Source organism: Cupressus sempervirens, chromosome 9 (assembly GCF_028749045.1).
Source record: "Cupressus sempervirens isolate cs-2001-9-10 chromosome 9, ASM2874904v1, whole genome shotgun sequence".
Taxonomy (NCBI): Eukaryota; Viridiplantae; Streptophyta; class Pinopsida; order Cupressales; family Cupressaceae; genus Cupressus; species Cupressus sempervirens.
Window position 1 is genome coordinate 723,390,483 of NC_143126.1, and position 25,375 is coordinate 723,415,857.

Here is a 25,375-nt window from a genome sequence, read left to right on the forward strand (position 1 = left end):
AAGCACAGTTGGATGAAACACCTGCCTATACGTTCAGTAAAGATAAACCAATAAAGTATGAAGAGACGACAGTGAAAACAATGAACTTAGGTGATGAGGAAAATCTGAAGAACATTCGTGTAGGAGATGATTGGAACCCAGTATTGAAGGCAGCAGCTTGGACGTTTAAAGACTTAAAAGAAGTACCACCAGAACTATGTGTCCATTGGATACCATTAATCGAAGGTGCGGTACTCGTACGGAAGCGGCCGTACCAAAGGAATAAGAACTATGCAGCGTGGGCCATCGAAGTTACACAAACAAGGAGGAAGGCGTGGCATGACAAGCACCTAAAATTGAACAACTTTCAACTCGGTCAGTTAGTACTGAAGTATAATGGACGAAATGAAATAAGGCCGGGAAAATTTAAAGTCAAATGGGTTGGACCCTATAAGATACGGGAAGTTGGATATAACGGAGCAATTAAATTGTGGATACTGGACGGAAAAGAAATAACAGATGCCGTAAATGGATCAAAGTTGAAAATATATAGGGAAATGAAGGATCCTCTATGCGCAAGGAAGTGAACGAAGAAAAGATGTTTGTAAATAATGTAAATAATGTACATATGTATAATATGAAAGCCGAATATAGTTAAAATATCAAGTGATAAACTGTAAGAGTATGAAGTGATAAAATGAAAGATGAAGCATAAAACGTATTGAAATTCAGGAGGAATAAAAGCTTGTAGTACGACCATCGAAAACATCATCAAATGAAAAGTAGGCAGAAACAGGAGCAAAATAACAAAATGATAATAAAAGGAGGAAATTTTAATAAAACCGGTAGTACGACTATTGAAAAGGAGTATTTAATGACCGTACGACCTCCCTTTACGACCGTACGGACTTGAGCTTTGAAATGCAAAGTTAAAAATATATAATACTATACTATCTTAAAATAATAAAGTTGTAAATTATGGAGAAGACTGTACGGCTGCCATAAATTATGAAAAGAGAGGACGTACAGGTATTTGAAGAAGACTAGGAAAGACCATACGACCCCCTTGGGAGACTATAAAAGATCGTACGGCCCTTGGAAACTATTAAACAAACACAGGAAAGCTAAGGGGAAGACCGTACGGCTTGAGAAAGATACAAGGAAGTCAAATAGAAGACCGTACGACACTAGGAGATACAGAAAAGTTGAAGGAAAGACTGTACGGTTTGAGAGGAGACAGGAAAGTTGAAGGAAAGACCGTACAGCCTGAGCCAAGACTCTGTACGGACTTGAAAGGAATTGAATAGAATATTGATACCGTACGGGACAAGGCCGTACTGTGATAAGGCACTATGATATTACCGTATGATGGTTGAAGGACAATGTGTTTAAAACATTATTTAATCGCATGAAGAATAAAATGTTTCAGACAATGCAGAGTCGCGTTGTTGGGTGAGGAAGACACCAAAACCGCACGTGGAAAGAAGGGAAGTCTGTCCGTACGACCCTTCTTATGTCTGTACGACCCTTCTTTGTAAAAAAGTGACCGTACGGCCTTGAGGTTTTATTTTGTAGATGAAATCAGGTCATACCATACGGATGAAAACAGGACCGTATGGATGAAAGGAGGAACATGCCACGAAGATTGAGGACAGTACGGCGACCGTACGGTGGTTGAAAAGACGAATTGAGGGCAAGGTGAATAGGACCGTACAGATTGAGGGCAAGGTGAATAAGACCGTACGGTCTCAAGCTGAACGCTATCATACTGAGTGGTGACCAGAATAAAGCCGCAAGGAAAAGAATAGCCAGAGACGAAGGGTATCAGGAAAGGAAGAGGAATTGCTATAGCCGATTCACAAAGTAAGTTTGCAGGAAAGAGGAAGTGGAAGAGCTACCAAAAAAAAAAAGAAAAAAGAAAAAAAGAAGAAGAAAAAAACGATGACAGATTCAAGTTGTTCAGAATGAGTAGCAGATGATGCTAAAGCGAAGGGGAAGCATCAGTGGTTGCCAGAAAGAGTTTGGAATCGATAGAAAACGACAAAAAGTGTGTTCCATGCAGTTTTGTGTGGGTTTCGGAGTGCCCTAGGACCCCGCGGGGGCGCTGCCCCTTGACCCCGCTGGGGGCGTTGCCCCCTAGACCTCCAGTCATTGCGGATATCAGTCATCAGAAGTGTGACCAATTGATGAGGCCTAGAGTTGCTATTGTAGGCATGAGTGTTTGTATGTCAAAGGAGGCACTTGGAGTAGGTGTTGGGCATGAGGCTGTCTTGGTGGATGCGTAGAGAGCTCGAGAGGAGTTGATCATCCAGTGGAAGGCAGTATGGCGACACTTGGCTCAGTGTAACCAGGAGTTGGAAACAGAGAAAGCAGCACAGGTGGCTATCAAGGTCAGCGAAGGAGATAGTATTGTGTTAGCAGAGGCTACAGATACAACGTGGGTTGGAGACCAGTTTGGTGTAGGCATAGGATGAATGTGAAAGTGATGTGACAGAAACAGATCTATCTTGTTGTAGTTAGTCAATTAATGTATTTTGTTGTTAATTTGTCTTAGATATTTTGTAATTGTCATCCGGAGACGACCTTTCTTTCGGGGGGGATGATGTTGTCGGTAAAATGTATAGTGTATTCGACGGGTAGAGTAGTGTCTGAACGGGCGCGTGACGCTTGAGTCACCCCTTCGGAAAGGTATATGTACACGTCCGAGATGGACTTTGGAATCATCATTGTAATCGAAAATCATTGTAGTCATTGTAATCTGCAAATGCATACATGAATAAAGTACTTGTTCGGAATTGAATCGTGTTATACTTGTGTTGAACTTCTTACCCTATGCGGTAAACAGAGATGAAGTCATGGTTCATTTGAGGAAGGAGAGATTTCTAGAAGGAACATTTTATTAAGCTAAAAGTGAAGAAGTTTGGACCATGCAGGATATTGAGAAATCATGATTCAAGAAATGCCCATGAAGTAGAGTTGCCTGCTGAACTGAATATTTCACCAGTATTTAACATCGGATGAAACAGAGTATCATGATGGAGATGTTGAAGATGAGGCCACAAAAGTGCATTGGAGTATTTCGACAACTATTTTAGCTTCAAAAAGAGATTGAGGATGTATTGGACAAACGTGTTGGCAAAAGCACAAGGAATAGGGTATATGAAGAATATCTAGTCAAATGGAGAGGGCGTCTAGTAGATTCATCATGGCTGACAAGGGAGGAGGTGAACTATCTTGGTTTTCCTCTGAACGCCTAAGACATGCCAGGTTCACTTCTCTAATTACCTCGAGTGTCTGATGCAAGAGCATCCTGGGTGTAAGGGAAATCTTGCAACACCCAAAAAATATTTCTATTTCTATTTTTGTCTTTTCAACAAGGGCTATTTTAGTGCAAAGTTGTTTATGGAAGCTTGCTATTTTTAGTAAGTTGGTCATATGAGCTCATAATGTTCTCTTTTCATAGGTGGAGGTTCATCATAGATATATTAGCCTACCAGACGATTTTTATTGCCATATCATATGTATTAGTGAAGTTATTGCAGATTTTCGCTATGGATTTTTGGTATAAAAACTTCTGGCTTAGCGAGGAAGGTCTAAATGGCTCCTAAACGAGGTCAAACCTCGACTGATAGACATTTGTGTGATCAGCTGTTGTAGAATAGGAGTTGCCATTTTCAAAAAGGGTTATAAAAGCCAATCGAGTCAATGGTTTTCTAGTTACAGTCTCCAGAAGTTGAGCCATTCGAAACTATAATTTGTAAAACGTCTTGAGCTGATTCTATGTAATGAAGTGTAATAAAATAATATAATTTGAGGTTTGTTAGCCTCAAGAGTTAGGGATGTGTCTAGAACCTTCACGATCGATGGAAAATGCCTATATAAGGAAGGCATGTAGGCTGTCTAGGGAAAATTTGAGTGGCAGTTCACAACTTTGCCTTGCTGAATATTGTAAGGAAGGCACCCATGTGGGTTTGCTTATTGTATTTCTGAATTCAATAATTCTACACTTGTGGAGACAATCAGAAGTCCATATTTGTTCCTGCAATTTGTCATTTCCTGTTATGTGTTTGTTATTAAGGGGAGTACCCTTCATTAGAGGGCCTTAATTTGGGGAAGGCAATACGAAGGAACTTAATTTGGGGATGGTGGGGGATGAATTATTAATGTTACTTTTTCAGTCATTCATCTTTGTTTTAGAAACATTGCATGTAATCTCTATTTAAGGAGTATTCATCTCCTTTGTTTAATATTGAATATCAATCTACTATCATTTCAAGGCATTAGAGGAGGTTAAGTTTTTGGATGAATTATCTTTAAAAAAATTGATGGGTATTGTTGTGAGATTCTCACATCATCGTCCTATTTCAAATGGGGATCCCTTCTTTTTGCTTCGATAGTAGGAAACGTGATCGTAGGTGGTGGCAACTTTCAAGTCTCCAAGTCTAAGAAATGAGTTTTGAGCAACCTTGGCTCAATGGGTAGTCAAGTCAGTTAGGGGTGTGAATGAGAGGTTGACGGATATGGAGATGAAATCGAAGGATTTGTGACGATGAGTTTGAACCTTTTGAAAATCCTTGTTCTAGTTTCAATTTAATCGTAGAAAGTTAAGTTATGGGAGGTAACACTGTTGGAGTTGTCTTGAATACTAATGAGTTTGGAATTTTTGGGAAACTCTCAAAATCTAAAATCTTTATTATAACGTATATGAACTTGACACCTATCTCAAACATTTTGAAAGTATATATATAAATAATAACTTTTAAGTTAACTTATACTTAATGTTATATTTTATATAAATCATTTTACCCTTCGTGCTGAAAAAATTGAATTAAAAAATTGGGAGCTAACTTGCACAATTGAAAATATTGACACTAGGTTGGAATCCGACAATGTCTCATGATTGACGATCTTGACAACTTGCAAGATTTTGCCTTGGCCTAGATGGATTCCAAGTGATTAGAAGGCAAGTTTTAATTGCAAATTGATGAAAAAAGAACCAAGGAGGAATGAAAAACATTGAAATGGTGATTTTGAGAAGTGAATTCGCCAAATTGAAGTAATCTTGAGAATAGGTCACACTTCGACCTAGTCTTGGGATTCAAAATCCTGACTACCATGAAAATTCTGCCCCCTCCTAAGTTATAATCCCGACTCCCACCTTATTTTTGCCCAGGTGTGGGATTTGGTTAAGGCATGACTTCAATTGTAGTTGATGTGTGAAGATCAAACTTGAAGGACAAAGGGTGAAAATTGGTCAAAACTTAAGAGAAATAGATAAATTTTGGAAGTATAACATGAATAAAATCATCTGGAACAGGGGAATTTTATGGGTTTTATGGAGAAGCTTAAAGGGAGTATTTTGGTGGGTAATCAGAGAATGGAGGTAACAGAGGACATCATTGCAGAAGCTATGGGCCTTGATATAGAGGGAATCTATTTTACAGGGATAGGAAGCTTTTTGATCGGGTAGTGGAAGAATTTGTGGATACAGCTAAAGAGCATAATATGCTGGTTAAAATTGGTAATTCCTATTTTAGCCCTGGCTCCATATCTCGTCCTTGGAGGTTTGTCATGTTCGTTGTTATTGAATACTTAACTTTGGATGACCGCTTTACTAAGTTATTTGGGCACCATTTTATGCTGGTTAACCATTTTAGGCATAGGGTTAGGCTTAGTCTTCCCTTCTACCTCAAGTAATTAGTGGGTAATACAATTATAGCTATTTAGAATGATCCTGAGGGTGACCATGCATGTCATGAGGGTTTAATGGTGCTGGTTATGAACCTTCTCAAATCCAAAAAAGTGGACAAATCCTGTTATAGTAAGAAAACTCTGGAGTGTGAGACTGAGGGGAGTGAACAGGATGAGGGCTTTGATGAGGATACAGAGGATGAGGTTGTGCAGATAGAAGGTAAGAAGAGGAAAAAGCTTGATCCTGGAAGCTCGTCTGGGAAGAAAAGGAAGATTAAGGAGGTTGATGCTGAGATAAATACAAATTTTGAAGAGGAGCTGGAAGAGGGTAATGGGAAAAGTGACATTGCTGGTAGGGTTTCTAGAAATAAGGGGAAGAATATGGATAGGGTTTCAAGTATACCTTCTGATAATGAACCTCTAATCAAGAGGATGGAGCGAAAAGGGAAAAAGGCGCTTTCTCAAGGGAAGGTGGATGTTAAAGGGTTTGAGGAGACTGAGTATGAAAGAGACAATTTGGGTGGGAATGAGGATGACCTTACTCATAACAGGGTTAATGACGACCAAGTGTTTTTGAAAGGGATCTTTGGTAATCCAGGGATTATGAAGAAGGACATCAATAGTTTGTAGCAGCAGATGCAAGACATTTTGAGAGAATTTGACCAACTCAACAAAACTACTAGAGGGGAGAGAACTCTGGGACAACATATTGATAGACTTTCTGAGGTGATTGGTAATTTTGAAGGGGTTAAGAGTCTTATGAAATGTGTTCCACCCTTGGAAGCCAAGAACTGAGCTTTGGATTAGCTGTTTTAAGATTTCCAGAAAAGGTTGGATGGTTTGGATAACAGAATGGTTAATATGGAGAAGACAATTAAGAAACTGGCTGATCATAATCGTTCTATTTTGAAGACTGTGGCAAACAACATTAATACTCTTCTGAACAAATTTGAACAAGGGAAAGGTCAAGGCTCCAAGGAAGTGAAAGATGACCATGGACCTAGCAAGCGCACTAGGGCCAACTCAAAAAAGATAGAGGTTATCTTAGTCAAGGAAATGGATGGTCTGAAGGCCTTTGCAGAAAACATGAACATCCTTGCAGAGCAGGCAACAGATTTACTAAAGACCCTGTAGCTGGTTTTTTGCTGTCTTTTTGCTATCTTTGCCTGCTGGTTGTTTTTTGGCTACTTGTTTTAGCTAGTTATGCTCTTAGGTGCTGATGCACAATTCTTTTGGGTTTTTCAGCTTTTGTTATCTTGTTACTATGTTAAAGGTTTCAGGTCCTTTAAAACCTATTTTTACTTAATCAAAACATGAATAAAATTACATGCTGATCAACCAGAGCGCAGATCAGATTGTAAAAGGCATGAAGTCACCCTTGAAAATCATGTTAACAGGGAAATGCAAGGGGAAAGACTTCAAAGAAGTGAATTGACAAGATGCGAACCGAAGTGATAGTTAGTAGTCCTGACTTAGGAGTGGAATCCTCTACCTAGTCAGGATTCTTAATCCCCACAAAGATCAAATTTCCACCTCTTAGATTAGAGCAGCAAAAGAAGGGATAACTCAAATATGAATTGATGTGATATAATCCAAATAGGAGGTTGGAATTCAAGGCCCTCTTAGTATTCAAAATGTCAACACATGAAATTATCACCCCAATATTTGGTTAAATTTTGACTCACCACAAAATTCTGCCATAAATTTATTAATGTTTTAAGTGTTCTAAGTTACAAACCTATCAAGGTAGGAGAAAATAAAGTCTAAAACTAAATGGTAGCGAGGTTTGATGAACAAGGGTGAAGTCTTGAATAAACGACAAACACAAATCAGATTGAAATGGGTTCAAATGCATAGATTACAAGGGATAAAACTAAGAAATCTTTGAAAGAAGTTTGAAGAAGGGAAATGAAGATGAATTGCAATTTGAACTCAAGTAGATGGCATTAAATTAATTTATTCCGACTTGGGTGGAATATGCCCCCTAGTCAAGATTCTCATTCCTGAAACCCTCCTAATTTCTGCCAGCAAAGGACAAGATAATGGATTTGGGGGCGAGGAAATTATGTGTCGCCTTCATCCAAGGGAATTTTATAACAAAATTGAGGGAGTTTGAGCTCACTAAATATAAGAGACTAGAATCTTGACTAAGGAGTAGAATCTGACCCCTTGTGGAGATTCTCAATCTTGCTTATATGGAAATTCCGTTCAGAATTATTGGGCTCAAAATTTGATTGATGGGATGTTAAAAGGAGTTTGTATGACTTATACTTTGGTGGAGGTCAAATGGGAGGTTAAAATCATGTAAGCTTTCAAGTTTCCTTAAAATTTATGGTCATTATTTTGTGGGCTTGAAAAAATTCCCCTTTTGTTTGTGCAAGGTAATCTATGAAAAGGGAGAAACTTAGAGAGCAAGGAGATGATTGCAAAGCCGAGCTCAAGACTCAGAGCAAGGAGAGAACAAGTGGGTGGTACAAGAACAAGTTTGAAGGTACGAGGCAAGCAAAAAAAATTGAGAATGAAAGCTAAAAAGAAGATTCCTATCCAAGTTTAAGATCAAATTATGAAAATGGATATAAAAAATAAGGCACACAAGAATGTGATCAAAGATACAAGTGAGAGAATTGTTAAAACCATGAATTTCCTAAGTTTACATAGAAGGATCCAAGTGCATGAAAAGTACATCTCTTTATGATGATTGAGGTCAAGGCGTCAAAAGAGACATCAAGTTTGCAAATATAAGCAAGTTCAAATCATGGCAATGAGAGAATTTCCAAGAATGAAGATGGAAAAAATTTGAGAAGATAGAGGCAATTCAGAAATATGTCATCATAATTGATGGCTTGATAATGTTGAGGATCAAGAGATATGTTCTCATCGCAAAAAAAATGATCAAGCCTATGAGATAAGAATGTTGAGGTTGTGTTCACTTGTCTTGAACCAATAAAAAAATTCTTGTTCCACGTGTTCAAGCACATTCAATCATATTATTTGTAATTTTCTTAATTGGCCCAAGCAGTGGTGCCTTCATGTAATTGGATGATAGTGTGGCAACCCTAATTAGGGTTTATAATAGGTAAATCTTCGCCTTTGATCTTGAATTGATCTTGCCCCTTCATTGTGATTGAACAACTTTAAAAGGCGAAGGCTTTCTCATTTGTAAGGGGTTAAATTTTAGATTCATTAAGATTTGAGTAGAGTAGGAGAAGACTTGTTGAAATTGTTGCCATAATGCTATCAAAGTAATTGTTGATTAATTGTCTTCATAGTGGATTACTTGTGTTGCTTTGGAGTATTGTATGGTTGGTTCAATTCCTCATGTAGATTCCATTTCATGTTAAGTGAATGTAGAAATAGATGGATGGAAAATATTGTTGAATGGTAATAATGGTGGAGCTAGTGTCCATAGCTTTTGGTACAGACCAGAGTTTCGAGAATCGACCATGAAATTGTCTGAATCGCCAATTTGGCAATTCGGTTCAACTTGGGCGATTTTTCATGAGTCATGGATCGGATCAGCCGATTTTTCATGAGTCATGAATCGGATCAGCCGATTTTTTCTCATGAATTGCCTGAATCGCTGATTCATGGAAAGAATCGTGAATCGGCAAGGCAAGGCATAAAGTAATTAAAGAAACATACAAAGGACTAAAGAATTGTCATTCATGGTATGTTTGAGCAGACCTGTAGGGGATTCATGAAAACATAGATAGAACAAAAATAACATCCATGGCATTGTGTATATTACTATATATACTTCACTTACCAGATCCAGAACATGAACTTCATTGCTGGAGACTCATAACTAATAAATGCGGTGCTGAAGGTATATGTATTACATTCTTTTTGTAAGCATATGAGTGATGGAATATTACCTAGTATTAAAGAAGCGTTGAAGGATATAATATACACAATAAAAATATTGTAGCAAGACAAATATTCCAGTCAGCATATCATGAAGTATTAGTGGAAAAACGTAATACTAGATACACATCATGTCATGTAAAACAACCAGTTTTGCACTATTAATATTGAATAAAATAAGAGGATGAAATCAGTAAGATACTCAACGATTAGTATGAACAATTCAATATACAAGCAAAGACATACACATGGAATCTGATAAATCTAAGGATGTGGCAATAAAAGTTAAGAAGTAATCAGTGAAAAAAAAAAAATCTCCCAAGTTTGATCAACAGCAATAAAAAGACTCGAGCTGTTGTGTGTATATGGCTATGCAGCGATAAAAGTCAAACCTGTTGTGTCAACAAAGTAATAAGAATGTCGAGTAATTTATTGTGTATCTTATATTTCAAAAGTGCCATTTATGGAACCATTCAGAGCAAGGATTTTTGTGTGTTTCAACTTTGAAGCATTATGATCATATGATTTCTATTTACTTCAGATACAACCTACAATTTACATTTTACGTGTAACATAGTTACGTATGTGATGGATTTATCATTTATGTTCCATGTTTATGTATGTTAACTTCTATTTGATGATGTTATAGTGTGTTTAAGTTATATTAAATAAAGGGTGCATGAAATAAGTATTAAATTGTTAAAATCCCTAAATCTTAAATAAAGGGTGCATGAAATAAGTATTGAATTGTTAAAATCCTTAAATTTTATGGGGTATTTTAAATTTGCCGATTCATAGGCGATTCATGGCCAATTCATGATTCAATTCGGCCTTGTCGATTTCAATCTGATTCTAATTTTGATTCTCGTTACTTTGGTACATACTGATTGTAAGTAACAATGCAAGATTAGTTTGGGCCTAAATTGCAAGTTTTAGACTTCTATTGGATAAGTTCATTTAGATTGTGCATTCGTAGGGTATTTTAATGAGTATTGACAATGTGTAAACCATTTTCGCATCCATAGAAGATAGTACTATCCTATGCCTAGTTGATACAACAAAGCAAGGACTATTTAGAAGCTCACTCCATCATCAACATTGTCTTACATTCTTAGAGTTAGAATTTCTAAACTCTTGTCTCTTTGCAAGTTGTTTAGTTGGAAGTGATTGAAGAAGTTAAAGCTAGATTGATATCCACTAAAGGAATAGTGTAAATCCCTTGGTGATGTCACATTGATAACCAATGTATGTCATCATTAAATCTGAGTGAAAGTTTGCAATAAGAAGGAACCTTGAGGTCATCTCATTTCATTACACAATCCAGATACATTGCTTATTATAATGAGCATCCTTATTGACGAGAGAGTTGGAAATTTGGTATTTCACCTTGGGATATTATATCTTCAGTTCTATATGTTGTGGAACAAAACTCACATTAAGGTATCTACATAGATTTTTTTTCAGAAATTGTGTATCGTTTTTAATAAATAAAGATGATTTTATTTGATCTTGCCCACTGCAGAAGGGTTTCTGAAGGAATGTTTTCAATTCTTCTAAAAACTTGAGTTTTCTTGAAGAGTTTTGGCAATTTTATTTGAAAATTCATGCAAATTTGTTTCTGTTAGAGTGTTTTTTACCACACGATGGAAGTTTGTTTATGCAAATGCAATGTCTAGGGTTTGTGTTCATCGATGATTTTCTGCGGTGTCTTTTAACTACAAAGGCTAGGTGGGGGCTTGGGTTCCTCGAACATGCATCCTGCCTTTAGGGATTTTTGATCGCTTTTTTGCTATAACAAAAGTTAAGTTCTTCAGAAGAGAGTTTTTGATCAATTTTTCGCTCCATAAATTGCAGTCTTGTTTTTTTTGGCAATTTTTTAAAGAATTGTTTCTTCAGAATAGAGTTTTGGATCAATTTTTTGTTGATGTTTGATAGCTTCTATCGAAGAAATATATATATGACAGTGTTGTACAGGGATGTGTTCCCTAAGATTTTGGGCTCGTACCTGTCCCAAGGATGAAACAGAGACGGATTTTTGTTGTCTCCCAAAACTGTCCCCCTTTTGCCAAATTCAGAAACATCCCCGAAACAACAAATGTTTTTGGGCAAGAAACTTGTGGACGACTAGCAGTACTGGAGACGACTTTGCTGTCCCCTAGCCGTCCCCAAAACTTTTAGTCGTCCCCTCTAGCTGTGTCCCCAAAACTGCTGGCCACCCCCTTTATTCCAATTAGTCGAATAAAGGCAAAACACTAAACTTTTTCTATTTGCGTGGGCCCATGTTGTCTTAAAGACATAATAAAAATATGCAAATGATATTTATTCATTAAAACACCAAAACACTAACTCTTTTACTCATTTTAAGATATGACGTACTTGCTAAGAGGAAGGAAATTTTGAAATAAACATAGAGCAACAACAACAACAATAGTGAGGAAAGATTGCATTTAGTATTTACTACTTACTATTTTAGTTGGACTTCTCTTTATTCCAGTCCGATTTCATGCATAATACTTGGAGCCTTTAGGCATTTTGATTTTTGCTATATATGTATGTGATATTGTTATCATGGAAGTACTTAGTATTTGTCATTTGATAATTTTCCATTTATTGATCTTCTAAAATGTCAATGGGAATGGTTTATCAATGTTATGATATACATACTTGAATTTTGTCTCTCTATATAAAAAAATCCTCTATGCTTTTAATCGCCATCCCCTAAATTTTGGCTTTGACCCATCTCCTTATCGGAAACATGTCCCCGTCCTCTAAAACTTCCCCGTCCCAGAAACTCTGTGGAGCATAGATATATAATTATATGATATATTAATATATGAGACAAATTAATATTATATATATATATATATATGATTAAATATATTATTATATTAATTATCTGATTAACAAATGGACATGTCTAGTCATGGCTTATACTCAATATAAATGGAAGTGATTGTTGTATTTGGAAAGTACATACCAAACATCATGGCAGTGCGATTACATTTGCAGCGATCCTTAGAACCTTAACATCTTTTGCTCTATAAATTGTGGTCTTTTGCCCTTTTTTTGGCAATTTTTTAAGAAAAATAAATGTGGTTTCTAGATATGCAAATTTCTTTTATTGTGATTTTTTCATCAAAAAATCATGGATCTTATTTTTGGTTCAAAGGAAGGCCTTTCTTGTTCATGCAAGGGGTTTTTTCAGTGTTGTAGTACCATGTGACATGATTTTTGTGACCACCATAGGGTTTTACATTTTTTTTTTCTTGCAAAATTTGATATTTTTCTGATGTGCAAGGGGTGTGCTCAATGTTTTCCCAAAAATTGTGGTTTTCTTTGTTGTAGGATTGGTAGTTTTTGATTTTTTTAAAAACATTTTTGGATTTTTATGTTATTTCCTCAAAGAAATGTTTTTTGTCGACATTTTCACAAAATCATGTATAATCTTCACATGGGATCAAAGGTTTGTTGATAATCCCACAAAATTATGGCGCTGTTTTGTAGTAGCTTCTTTTTGTGTTTTTTGAGAGAATCATGATTTCAGAGTATTTTTCTTATTTTTATCAACAAAAATCAAAGTTTTTTGTGAGAGAAGCTGACCTCGGTCTCTTGATAAAGGGAGAGATGGTGTGGTTATCCAACTTTAGGTTAGAAGAGACTCTATTGTTGTACTTGGTCGTATTAAACAATAGTGCTAAATGCAGTTTGCTGATCAGAACAACTAGGGAGGATATCAGCGACATGCTCATGTTGCAGAGTAGTTTGAAGAGAAGTTATCAGACTTCTATGCAGTTATAAATAATGACCTGCAGATTATGTCTTCTGTAGGATAGTTAGTAGAATGATCATTAAGGGAGGTTGTTAAAGTTATGTAATGTTTGGAAAGTGGTCATTCAGTTAGGATCTTTCATTTTTGTAGTTAGTCCTTATTTAGAAGGTTTATTTTTAGTTTTCATTTTTGTTTTAGAAACTCTGCATATAATCTCTATTTTTAAAGAGTATTCTTCTTGTTGTTTAATATTCTATATCAATTCTCTATTGATTATCATTTTAATGCAAATACATTTGGTACTTGAAAAGTTCTAAGTTATTGTATTCACTCCAAATTCTTTAAATTTGAGATTCGGTTCATCCAAATTCGCCTTTTAACTAGCAAATTCCCTGCGGATTTGAATTGTCGAGCCATGGTCGACTTTAAAGGAATTTTGACCAAATTTGGAAACTGAAAAACGAGCCTAGGTGGAATGTGTTTGATTTCAAAACAAATTTGGAAAAAGCTGAAAAATGTTGACTTGTCAACGTTTTAATAAAGTGTTTTTTGCTTGGTTTCAACCTAAAAGGCTTTGTTTTAATATTTATATAAATTTACGTTGTTTTAATGTTATATCATTTACATTGGGCTTCATTTTGGCTTGGGTGACTACAAAACGAAATCGTTCCACAATGTCTGGATTATCTGACTTGGACCGATTGCTTACATCTTTCACAACATTTGGATTTTGTCTCTGCATGTGAGAGGCTCTGATTGTCTCTCTCATTTTGGGGGAGGCTGTTCAAACACCAACAACATTCAAACACTAGCGAGAGGATTGTGTCTTTTACAATGATTGCATTTAAACACCAGCAACATTCAAACACCGTTTGGGAGGTTGTTCGACCAACAACATTTAAACAACATTCCCCTTTGCTAGTGTTCGAACACCAGTGTAATTGAGGTAGTTTTGTTAGTTTTTTAATAGTTTTAATTTTTTTTTAATGTATCATATTTATATGAGATGCCAAATGAATATTACTATTAGTATTTAATATTTCATAATCTAAACAAATACAAATCAAGCATATATATTAAATTTTAATTTGTGATTGCAAATGCATTTTGATATGTTGTGTATGACTGAATGAAGTCTGAATGGTTTGTGTTGGTGTTTGAAAATGTTACCCGTTTCCAATTACCCTGATGAGAACAAAGCACATCTAGGGGCAGCTAACTCCCATTTTCAACATGCCCATTCAGACACCAGGCCAACTATAAGGTTAGACTCTTCTTCTTCTTTAGGCTCTGCAAAACCTAGGCGGGTAGACCTATAGATTCTTTATATGGTACCAGTTGTCAAAGCATACACTGAATCTATTATGAAGCAGATAAAACCCTTATTTCTCCTGATAACTCATGAAATAACATCAATCTACAGTAGCTAAATGCAGATCTAGGATATTCATAAGCTGAGTGAGGGCATTCTATTATAGCTCTTCAACATGAAAGGGGAAAAGCGTTTGATTATTGATGTTGATCTCAGCAAAACCTCAAATATGCAGCAGTATAACAGGTGATCCTATAAGTGATCAGTGCCTTATCTATTGGGCAATTCACACAAAAACCTAACACACATCCCTGAAAATCACTGACATATGCCATACATCAGGACTTCCTGATCTATCTATCCACTTTGTGAATTAGATATCTGCATCCCTCTGAACCTCATACTCGACTTATCCCTTTATGAAGTCTGCAATCCTATGATGAAGAATCAAGCATTTACATAACACTTTGAGTCATAAGCAAAATAAATCAACATATACAACCAATAGGTTGCAACTGAGTTTCATATTCTTTGTTTACAAAACACAAAAGATCACAAACAGCATGAATGGGAGACAAGATATCAGAATGAAGATTGACTTGCTGCTGCCTTATCATTCATTTCCTTGAAACAAATTACAATAAGATGCATGAAATTTAAATGCAAAGCTACCTAATAGATGAGTCTATTTGTATTCTTATTTCTTGCTGTTCATTACATGAGAAATTTGCTGAAGAATGGTATCACAGATCTGAGAGAAATCAAGATTGGAACCATGAATGGTCTCCCAGTTACAAAAAACTGGAACCCTTCAAATGGAAGAAAGAAAGAATAATATAGGATAGATGAATTCCCGGATCTCACATGCGACTGCCATTTATTGACTTAGAAATCCATCTCCTGCAACTGTAAAGACTCTCTCTAACCTCTTTCTTCCATCTGATTTGATTTTCTTTTTCATCATTACATTGCAACTGCTTTGAAATATCCCTGCCTAATGATGAAATCCTTTTGCATCTAAAATATTTGAAACCTTATGCAATTTTGGTGAAATTGTGAGTTTTTATTGATTTTAATGTAACCAATTCAACCCCAACTGCACTATTACCATTTTTTAACCATACCCATGTCATCATTATGTTAGGAATCAATTTTGAACCTCCATACCTGAATACGGTTGCAGAAAAGGAACCTGATAGAAAACCTCATACTGCTTGAACAGACGGATTCCTGTGCAGAAACTAATCTCAGAATCGGAAAATTCTGACTTTCACGATTCCGACGGTATATGATAAGGCATACTTTGCCTTCCAGAAATGCTCAGAATCTTGATTTGAAAAACACTCCTCTGGTAGAGACATCAGGTTTGCACATCTTTGAATCCAAAATTTTTATAATAATCTAATGTCTTAACATTAGAATTAAAGCCCTATTTGATTTTAAAAACTGACATGCATACCCATTGAGAAAATATTTTAAAATTCACTTTAAGCCCATTTTACTTTTTTGCCTTTATGCCTCCATTCGGGTCAAACCTCCGTTGACCAAACGACACGTGTCGCTCATTGATTGGCTCAGGCTGGTACAGTCACTGCCTCATCACTACATGGTTTGCATCATCTGCCACGTGTCATCTTTTCGCCAGTTCGCTATGGTTAACTGATGAGCAACTTCGGTTAGCGAGATAACGAGAACCTCTGGATGTGCCATGTGGCATGATCTCGTTCAACCGCTTTGAACTTGCCACATCCCCTCTTGCTCGCTGCCACTTGTCATGATCTGATTCGTTGACGGCACTGCAATGGAACCCACGTAACATTTTGGATCTCGCCGGATTTGTATGTTTTTCCGGCGACCTCGCTACTTCGCTAGCTGGAGTTGCCAAGATTTTTCGGCTAGCGAGGTAGCGACTAGCCGGATTTCCTACCTTTTCCAATCGCCTAATTTTGCTGATGTCATCGGATTTGACTTGTGTGCCCGTTCAAAATTTATTATAGTGTATTTGCTAGCTAGCTGACCACGGGCCTATCTTACATGCTGGAGCGGCTTACAAAAACCCCCATCTCAACTTCATATTAAATACTGTGTTGTGTTGTATTTAAAAATTTGAAATTTCTTCCCCACGGCCCATGTGGGATATAACGTTTTCATGGTAATCCCTCTTTAACGCATGTGACTGGTTCAAATCTTTGATGCCTTGCCTTCTCACGCAGCGGGTCTTCTCCTTGTTTGGGCGCAGGCTTCTCTTGTTCTGTGCAAGTTTAGTTGCGTCTTTATTTGTTAATACTGCCGTGAATGTCCTCTTCTTTAAGCTCTGACCTGCGGCTTTGTGCTCCTCACGTTGGTCTTCATTCTGCATTGTGGTGAAAATAGTATGTCTTTCCTACGGAGTGAAACATCTGTCGCCTCTTCTCAGTGCTGCCTCTGCGTGAGGCATCTTTTTAAGTGCGTGAGTGTTCTTCATTTACTGTGGTGGGCGTTGCCTTTTCTTTAGCATCGTGGGGGGGGATTCCTTGAAGCAGCTTCAAACTCTTATACGTATTAAACATGCCCCTGCTATTCACGTCTTTTACCTTCTAACAAAACTTTGAAAACTGCGGTTTTCCTTGCATGCTGGCGTCTTTTAAAATGTGTGTGCTCACTGTACATTGCATGAGTTCCTTTGAAAACTAGCGGCACTTTTCATATGTCTTTATAACTCTTTTTAAAATGCCTTCTTTCTGAGCCGTGGCCGTGGGCTCTTTCTTTACGCCTGTAGCTTCGTCCTTCTTGCTTGGCCCTCATTTCTTGCTTCTTATCTATGTGTGGAGTTGGGATTCTTTTTAAATCTGCATGTTGGCGCGTACTGTCTAGTGCTCAAATGACTTCCCTTCCTTTACATGGTCTTTATTCCTTTCATGCCACTCCCTTACCTTGTGTGGAATGCTCTCTACATTTGCTGAGTTTTCCTAATCACAGCTGAAATGGAGGGAGACTGTAATACTTGCTGCCGCCTCCTACTTTCATCGGCGTGTTCTTATGCCTTTCATTCACACGTTTTCCTCTTAATCTGGGCTCTTTGATCAGCGCAGGGTTATTCAACAGGTGGAGGACTTGATACGGTATGCCATTTTATAGTGAAACACTAATTGAGAATAGCTAAAAGCACATACGCAGGAGGATTGGGAATTCTCACTGTCATTCGCAACCTTTAATTGAAGAACACATTCATCCACGATGGCCTCTGCATCCAACTAGCAATCTCTGCAACACCCAATAGCCAGCTTCTCACTAAAGAACTGTATGCATTCTCAAATACTATGATGGATTACACAGATAAGACTTGGAACACAATCAAACACTATTATCAACATTTCATTGGCTTCTTTCGCTCAAAATAAAATGTCACTTCCTTCTTTAAAATGGTGCTTGCAAAGCTGCACTTTCTTCAGGGTCCAGGCTCCACTGGTCTTCTGTAGGTAATGCCAACATTAATCCATCTATTTTCAAATTTAAAGTAACTGGGAAGTTCACTGTTATCCACCATTTTAACAATCTCATCCCAGAGTGATCCCACAGATTTCCTATACAAATGTTTGAAAGTAGAACATAAGGTGCAGATTCCTTTGGCTTTAACTTCAAGAAGTTGCTTTGCAATCCATTCACTTTCACATGGAGCTCCTTCTTATCCAACTCGTTCTGTGTTTGTTTAGGAACAAGTCCACAACTTGTGCTCCAAAAATATGAAATGATTTATTGTTGGATCTCCAATCTAGTTATGCAATTGATTAGCATTGAGGAACTGTTAAGAATAATTGTTGAGTGAATTGAAAACCATCATATGATTGCATTCAAAGTAGCTGAGTGCTGTGAAGAAATAAAAACATTTAACTTAATGTTCAAAGCAATATATCATGGATTCAAACTGATCTGTGAGCTGCAAAAGTATTTCATAGCCGGTGACATATATTGTTAATCTGATGGAATTAGTCGGGCCCCAAATTGGGTCCGGCTAAACAAATTTCCGCTTCCGAACAACTGACATGCAAACTGATCCATCGACCCTCTTGAATTGTCTGAAGACAAATTTGACCACTAAAACAATCAATTGAAAACCATTTTACCACTGATCCGCAGACTGTCACTTTTGTGCCAGGAGGTCTGTTGACTGGCCTTAAAAACTGGCCCGAACACCTGATCAGGCCCTGAAACTTGGCACACTGACTCTTTGTTCCGCATTCTTCTACCTTGTCAAATATCGTCTCATGATGAATTCAGGGTCAAAAGATATTGACCATCAAAGTCAACCCTTCAGAATTACCTGCACAAGAACATGTCAGAAAACAACAAACTGGGTTCGGATTCGGCTTTGAAAACTGGGCAAATGAGCACATGGGGAAACGAAAACTGGGACACTGGTTCTCTATCATGAGGGCATTATGAATCTACGATTTTGGCTCATGACGAATAACAGGATGCAAACGGTGCACGTTCAAAATATGCTACTTAGAATTTTGCAACTAGGAACACTGGCAGAAAATGATTTTTGCAAATGGAAAGGACTTGGAAAAGTGTGCAAATGGATTCGTCATGACTTGCAAACTGGCACACTTAAAGTATTTCCAGAGGACAACATAGGGGTACAATCTATTTGACTTGACCAATCACAGATCAGGACATATAACGTCACAAACATGGCTTCCAATCAATCTGCAAATACTGACACCAGCAAAAAGTCAGAAATTCCATTTGGAATCACGCTTGAAAACTGATCAAACAGATTCGTGATGATATGAAACCTGAAACATAACAAGTCTCTGACGCCTACAATGTAATACAATAGGAATTTCAACATTTGGATCAACTGGTCAAAAGTTATTACTCGTCAAACAGGGCCTCCTAGAATTTTGAATATTTTGCAAGAACATGAAAATAGTAACTGACCAACTTTGAGGGATTCAAAACCTAGTCAGACGGACTCGAAACGACTCGAAATCTGAAACATAGGTTCTCAGGTATGGACACTAGACACTTTCAAGGTGGAAAGTCACAAAACCTTTTTGGGTGCGAGATATTCAGATGCAAACACAACCTGCTGTCGCTGTTTGACACACGTGATAATGCAGATTTGATAATTTCTCAAATAGTACTTCAGCAAATGACTCGAAATGATGATTTAACTTCATGGAACAGGTAAACGCACTGAATGGAAAGTGTTAGAAACATTAAACACCTTAGGGGCCTCACAGGTACAACTAGGTACACACTCATTTATGGGGCTTAATTTCTCAACAGTGCTCAAAATAAGGGCTGCAATTTTGAGCGCCAACAGTTTGTTTCGCATTTTTACAAAATAAAATGAATTGTTTAGGTTTATTTTCTCAAATCCTCTCATTGTTGTAACTTGTTTTGTTTGTTTGTAGATTCTATCATGGCTGCAAGTGCTTCTGTTGCCAATAAACCCCACTTCAAAATCGACAGATGTTCCCCACTTTGGAAATATGTGCAAATGATTCAACCAATGCCAGGTGGAGGAGGTTATGTGTGGATTTGTAGCCCACTGCAAAGAGGAATTTTGTAGCTCTTATAGTAGAGTGAAAGCACATGTTTTTTATTCCTCAAAAGGGCATTAAATTTTATACCGAGAAGCCAAGAGTAAACTAAGTGCTACCTAAAACCTTCATTCCAAATCACATTGTAAACAAATACATTCAGGAACAAAAACAAGAAGAAGAAGCTATTGGGAGGGCAAATTGGTCTCATCTGTTAGAAAGTGGTAGGCCTTTAAAGAAAGAAAAACATCATCTATGTCTTCAACTACCACTCCCTACCACTCCCAACGAACCACCTGCAGAGGGCCATCCATTCTTGCATCCTCCTCAACAACAGATTGTTTGTAAGAGACCAATGGAACCCTTGGAATCATCATTCCAAAATGAAGCTAGAGACATTGCTGATCAAGCCATAGCTAGATGCGTCTATGCAAATCGATTGTCATTTAATGTTGTTTGCTCACCATATTGGCAATACATGTTGAGGGAAGTTAATGAGGCTCTAAAGGGGTTCAAGAGCTCTGGTTATGAGAAGATACACACCACTTTATTGGACAATGAGGTGGTTCCTGTAGAGAATGTCATGCTGCCCATCAAGGATTCATGGGTCGAAACAGGTGTGACAATAGTAATGAATGGATGGATTGATGCAAGGAACCGTCCTTTGGTGAATGTTATTGTAGTGTCTACAATAGGTGTAATGTTTCTGAAAGTTGTGGATTGTGAAGGAGAGGTAAAGGACGGTCCGTTCATTGCAAACATTCTAATCCAAGCTATCGAGCAAGTTGGCCCTTAGAATGTTGTTCAAGGAATAATCGACAATGTGAAGAATTGTAGGGCTGCTAGCTTATTGGTTGAGGAGTGGTATGAATACATTTTTTTGGACACCTTGTGCTGTGCACTCACTCAACCTAATGCTGCAAAAAAATGGCATTAAGGTTGAGTGGATAAAAAATAATGTATGAAGAGGCACAAGATATCCAAATGTTTGTCATGAACCACCATATGACGCAACTCATATTCAAACAATTCTCGAAATTGGAGCTCTTGAAATCTAGTCACTTTGGTTAACTTTCTATGTTTTCAAAATTTTAATCTATTATTGTTTTGATTTTAAAATAGTTCGCTGAGACTTGCTTTGCCTCCAACACTATTGTTGTGAGACACCTTTTCAAGGTTAAAGAGGCATTGTCTAGAATGGTAACTAGTGCTAATTGGAGTGTACGGAGACAATCTAATAGTGCCTAGACAATTGCCATAAGGGGATTGATAGTAGATGAATCTTGGCGGGATTGTGCTGAGTAGCTTCTAAAGATCAAAGAGCCCATGTTGAGCATGATCCGATACACCGACATGGATAGGCCTTGCTTGGGTGAGGTATATGATGGCATTGACTCCATGATTGAGGACAGTAGAAATAGTATGAATGAGAAAGAGCAAGATCTTGATGAAATGTTCTTCAAGGAGCTATAGGTAATCATGGTAGAGAGATGGAGAAAAATGATTATCCCTTTGCATCTGCTTGCCTTTGCATGGAGCCCTAGGTTCTATAGCAAATCGGTCCTCAAGGGGAGTACCACTAGAGTTGCTCCATACAGAGATCCTAAAGCTGCTCAAGGGTATAAGGCAACCCTTTGAAGACTCTTTCCTGAGCACCTACGACTGCTGATGTTAGTGGCAGTAATTGCGCTTCTAATCAGCAACTGCTTACTGATGATGAATTCTTTGATGATACATTGATATTTGATGACATATGAGTCTATGATTGATTACTGATTACTGATTAGTAATGTTGACATTGCTGTTTTAAAGTTTTTGAACTGAAACATTGATATGGTGGTTTATTTTGACATTTTATCATGCCATTCAAACAAAATCATCAATATGTGTGGTGGTGTATTTTGCTAAATTGCTTTATATTAGCATGGTGGTGTATGAACCTATTTGCTGCAGCATATTTTAACATATATATGAAAATATAAAAAATAAAAACATTTCTTGTATGGATGAACCCAAAACAAATCTGAACCCAGCCTCCAAAAAAATTGAGTCAATTTCAAACCCAAATGTCAAACCAGCATCTGAACCAGAATCTGAACCGATAACTTTGGAAAAATTAGTTGAATGATAAGTGAGGGACTCGTGCCGTCAAATTTTTGAAGGCAGTACTTAAGAGTCAAATTATATCACATTCACCATTTTCATGTCTTCCATAAAGAGTGATTTCCAAATTTTACCCTTCTTAACAGTGCAACACATATATAGAACAGTGCAACACACCTATAGATATAAAATTTTATCTCACAATCATTTGCCAAATTTATCAGTCTTATTTTTTATTGAAAACTGCATCAATACAATAAAACCAAGCATTGTGTTGAAATGATTTTTGTCTGAACTTGATATAGGCAATGATCTAATCTGGATTCATGCATTTGCACATGTTTCTCCTTTCATTTTCAATCCCATATGTTTGACTTAAATTCTCTGACAAATTTGGGCTGTTAGTAGCTACTGTAAACTGTATTCAATGGAGAGCAGATATATCAAATTTGGAAGACAATAGTGTACGTCAGTATTTCAATTTTTTTATAGAATGATCAATATTGGTTGAACCCAGTTGCAGTTTTTTTTCCAATCATTGATCTCTAATAAACATATTATGCTGAATAGGAAATTGAATAAAAGCCAAAAAGGGAATCTTCTTGTTTGTTTGCTTGCTTTGCGGTTCCTGTATGCAACATCATTATTCACCTTGACCTCATGAATGAGCGACATTTGATCGTTCCTAAACAAATTCTTGAATGCCATAGATTTATCTTTTTTCCCTTTTGATTTATATTTTCTCTTTATTTCCTTTGTCTAGAATTTTAATGAGATTAAAATTCCTCAAAAACTGAAGCAAATTGTCAATAAGGTCGTTGCTATTTATGAACTTGGCTTTTTCAATTGTAGAATTCATTATTCACCGTGAACTTGTGAATGAGTCACATTTGATCATGCCTAAAATTTTTCTTCAATGCCATATAGCTAGTTTTTTCCCCCGTTGTTTTATATTTTCTGTTTATTTAGTGACTGTAAAATTCCTCAACAATGGAAGCCAATTGTAAGGTTGTTATGCCAGTTATGCTCTTGGATTTTTGAATTATAAAATAGCTATAAGATCAAATGTACGGAACGAGTTAATCATTTACTGTGACTTCAGTTGTGAAGAAATGGATATCTGCAATAAGGGATATGTATTCAGTAGATTTTGTGATCCTGATTCATTATTGGTCTATTACTTTATCAAACTTATAGTTTTTTGGGGATTTAGGGGCGGTGTCCCTGGCAGGGTTGAGGGGCAAAACCTCCACAACCAAGCCCAAATGAAGAACTTCAAAATTTCACAAAGCTTGTCATCCCTGGGACAGATTGAGGATGTATCAGCTCCTATTTGACCCCAGTGTACCTTGTAAAATTTATGATGTTTCCAAAATTTTGATAAAAAGGGAATGGGATAGACTGAGTGCCATTGCACCAAAAGATCAACCTATAAATGGCTGATACAACCAATAGACTTGTAGAAGACACAAGAGGCTACTAAACCATTTTGCAAATCCCTGTGAGAGACGCTGGTGCATTGCCAACAATCCCCTTCTCAATGTTACTCGCCGCAGCTTGTGTGGTTTTAAACCTATGACCAAGCTCTATACCACTTGTTAGAAGTGGTGACCAAAAGATCAACCTATTAATGCCTAATACAACTACTAGGCTTATAGAACACACCAGAGGCTATTAAACCATGTCGCAAATCCCTGCGAGAGATGCTAGTGCACTGCCAACAGTTTCTCACCCATTCCTGTCCCTGAAATGTCCTTTATAGGGGATGGGATCATTTTGGGTAGGGGATGTGTTTGCAGAGTGCATAAGTTAATATTCATAAATTAGGCTTGTATGCCACCGGGACTAAACCAATGCATAGAATAACACATTGCTCATTGTTTTGTATTAAAATTTATTTTCTATGAATATCAATATTAATGATTCTTATGCGTACTTACCAGTACACAAGTTGCCAGTATGCAAGTTGCAACCGCATCATCAAATTGTTTATTTACTCAATTTCATGTCCCACTGCTAATTATTTAGTACTATTTTTAATGCCTTCTAGAAAAAGGCTAAATTATACATTGGACCCTTCCATGACTAATTATTACATTTCTGTTTACTTTTTAGTTGAATTTTAAAGCTCTAGGTTATCATTCATAAATAGTAATTACCAAAGTATGCCAGTGAAACCAAAGTCAAAGTAAGGAATAATTAATTGAATATACTGTTTAAAGAATTATGTTTGCTTTACCAATTGAAAAAAAATGTTCGCTTTGAAAAACCTTAAAATAATATTGCTGATTGTTATACGTATTTTGCATGAATATTGATTTTTATTCTTTTTTTACTTCTTCAGGCACACGAGAAGGACATAATTGGTGTAACACATCACCCTCATAGAAATTTGTTGGTAACATATGGTGAAGATAGCACTATGAAGATTTGGAAACCCTAATTTGGGTTGTATTAATTACATTTCTGTTTTTATGAAAATTTATTATTTTTTGACTCAGTAGGAGCTCCTGTAATTCTTAAAATTGAAAGTGTATATTTATCTAGAATTAATCAATCTTTGTTTTAATACAACCTTGCCCACTCTTATAACTCTGTACTCCATCTTTTGGCCATGCTTCCAACATAAGCATTTTTCCATTATATAGGAAATATTATTGTCATGTCTCCTTTTAACTCTATTGTTAATAGTGTTCTTGAATTTAACTGTGCATTTTTCAGTATCAACATTTCAGATCACATTCCTGATTCATAGAAAGTCCTACCCCACTAATCTATTTTTTATTAGGCATAGACATGTTCTCTTATTTAGTTGTGCAGAGAAAGCATTTTGGTAGACATATATAAAGGAATTTTTGCCTCTGCTCTGTTGTAGACATATATATAAAGAAATATATGCCGATAGGCATATATTGATAGTATAATTAAAAAATATTTAGCCGATAGGCTTTATTGTTTGGGCTTTTCAGCGAAACCTGTCTCATGGTGGTATATGGTTTTCTTCAGCCAGTTGTATGTGGTTTACTTCCCCAGCGTACAGTGAGCATAGATCATTGTAGTAAATACAGATTAGATTTTCTAATTAAATTGGATCTCTCGGATACAATTCAAGATCTTTGTAGTAAA

General features: G+C 36.8%; 1 protein-coding gene across 2 annotated transcripts in view; it reads left to right on the plus strand.

Moving 5' to 3' along the window:
- Window positions 1-24,823, plus strand: part of SMU1 (transducin family protein / WD-40 repeat family protein) — a 149,589-nt gene extending 124,766 nt beyond the window's left edge. For both annotated transcript variants that reach the window (XM_089801845.1, XM_089801846.1), the window contains one exon: window positions 24,594-24,823. In XM_089801845.1, coding sequence (XP_089657971.1) covers window positions 24,594-24,692 — 99 coding nt within the window. In that variant the 3' untranslated portion in view covers window positions 24,693-24,823. The remainder of the gene's footprint in view (window positions 1-24,593) is intronic.
- The last annotated feature ends 552 nt before the right edge of the window (window positions 24,824-25,375 follow it).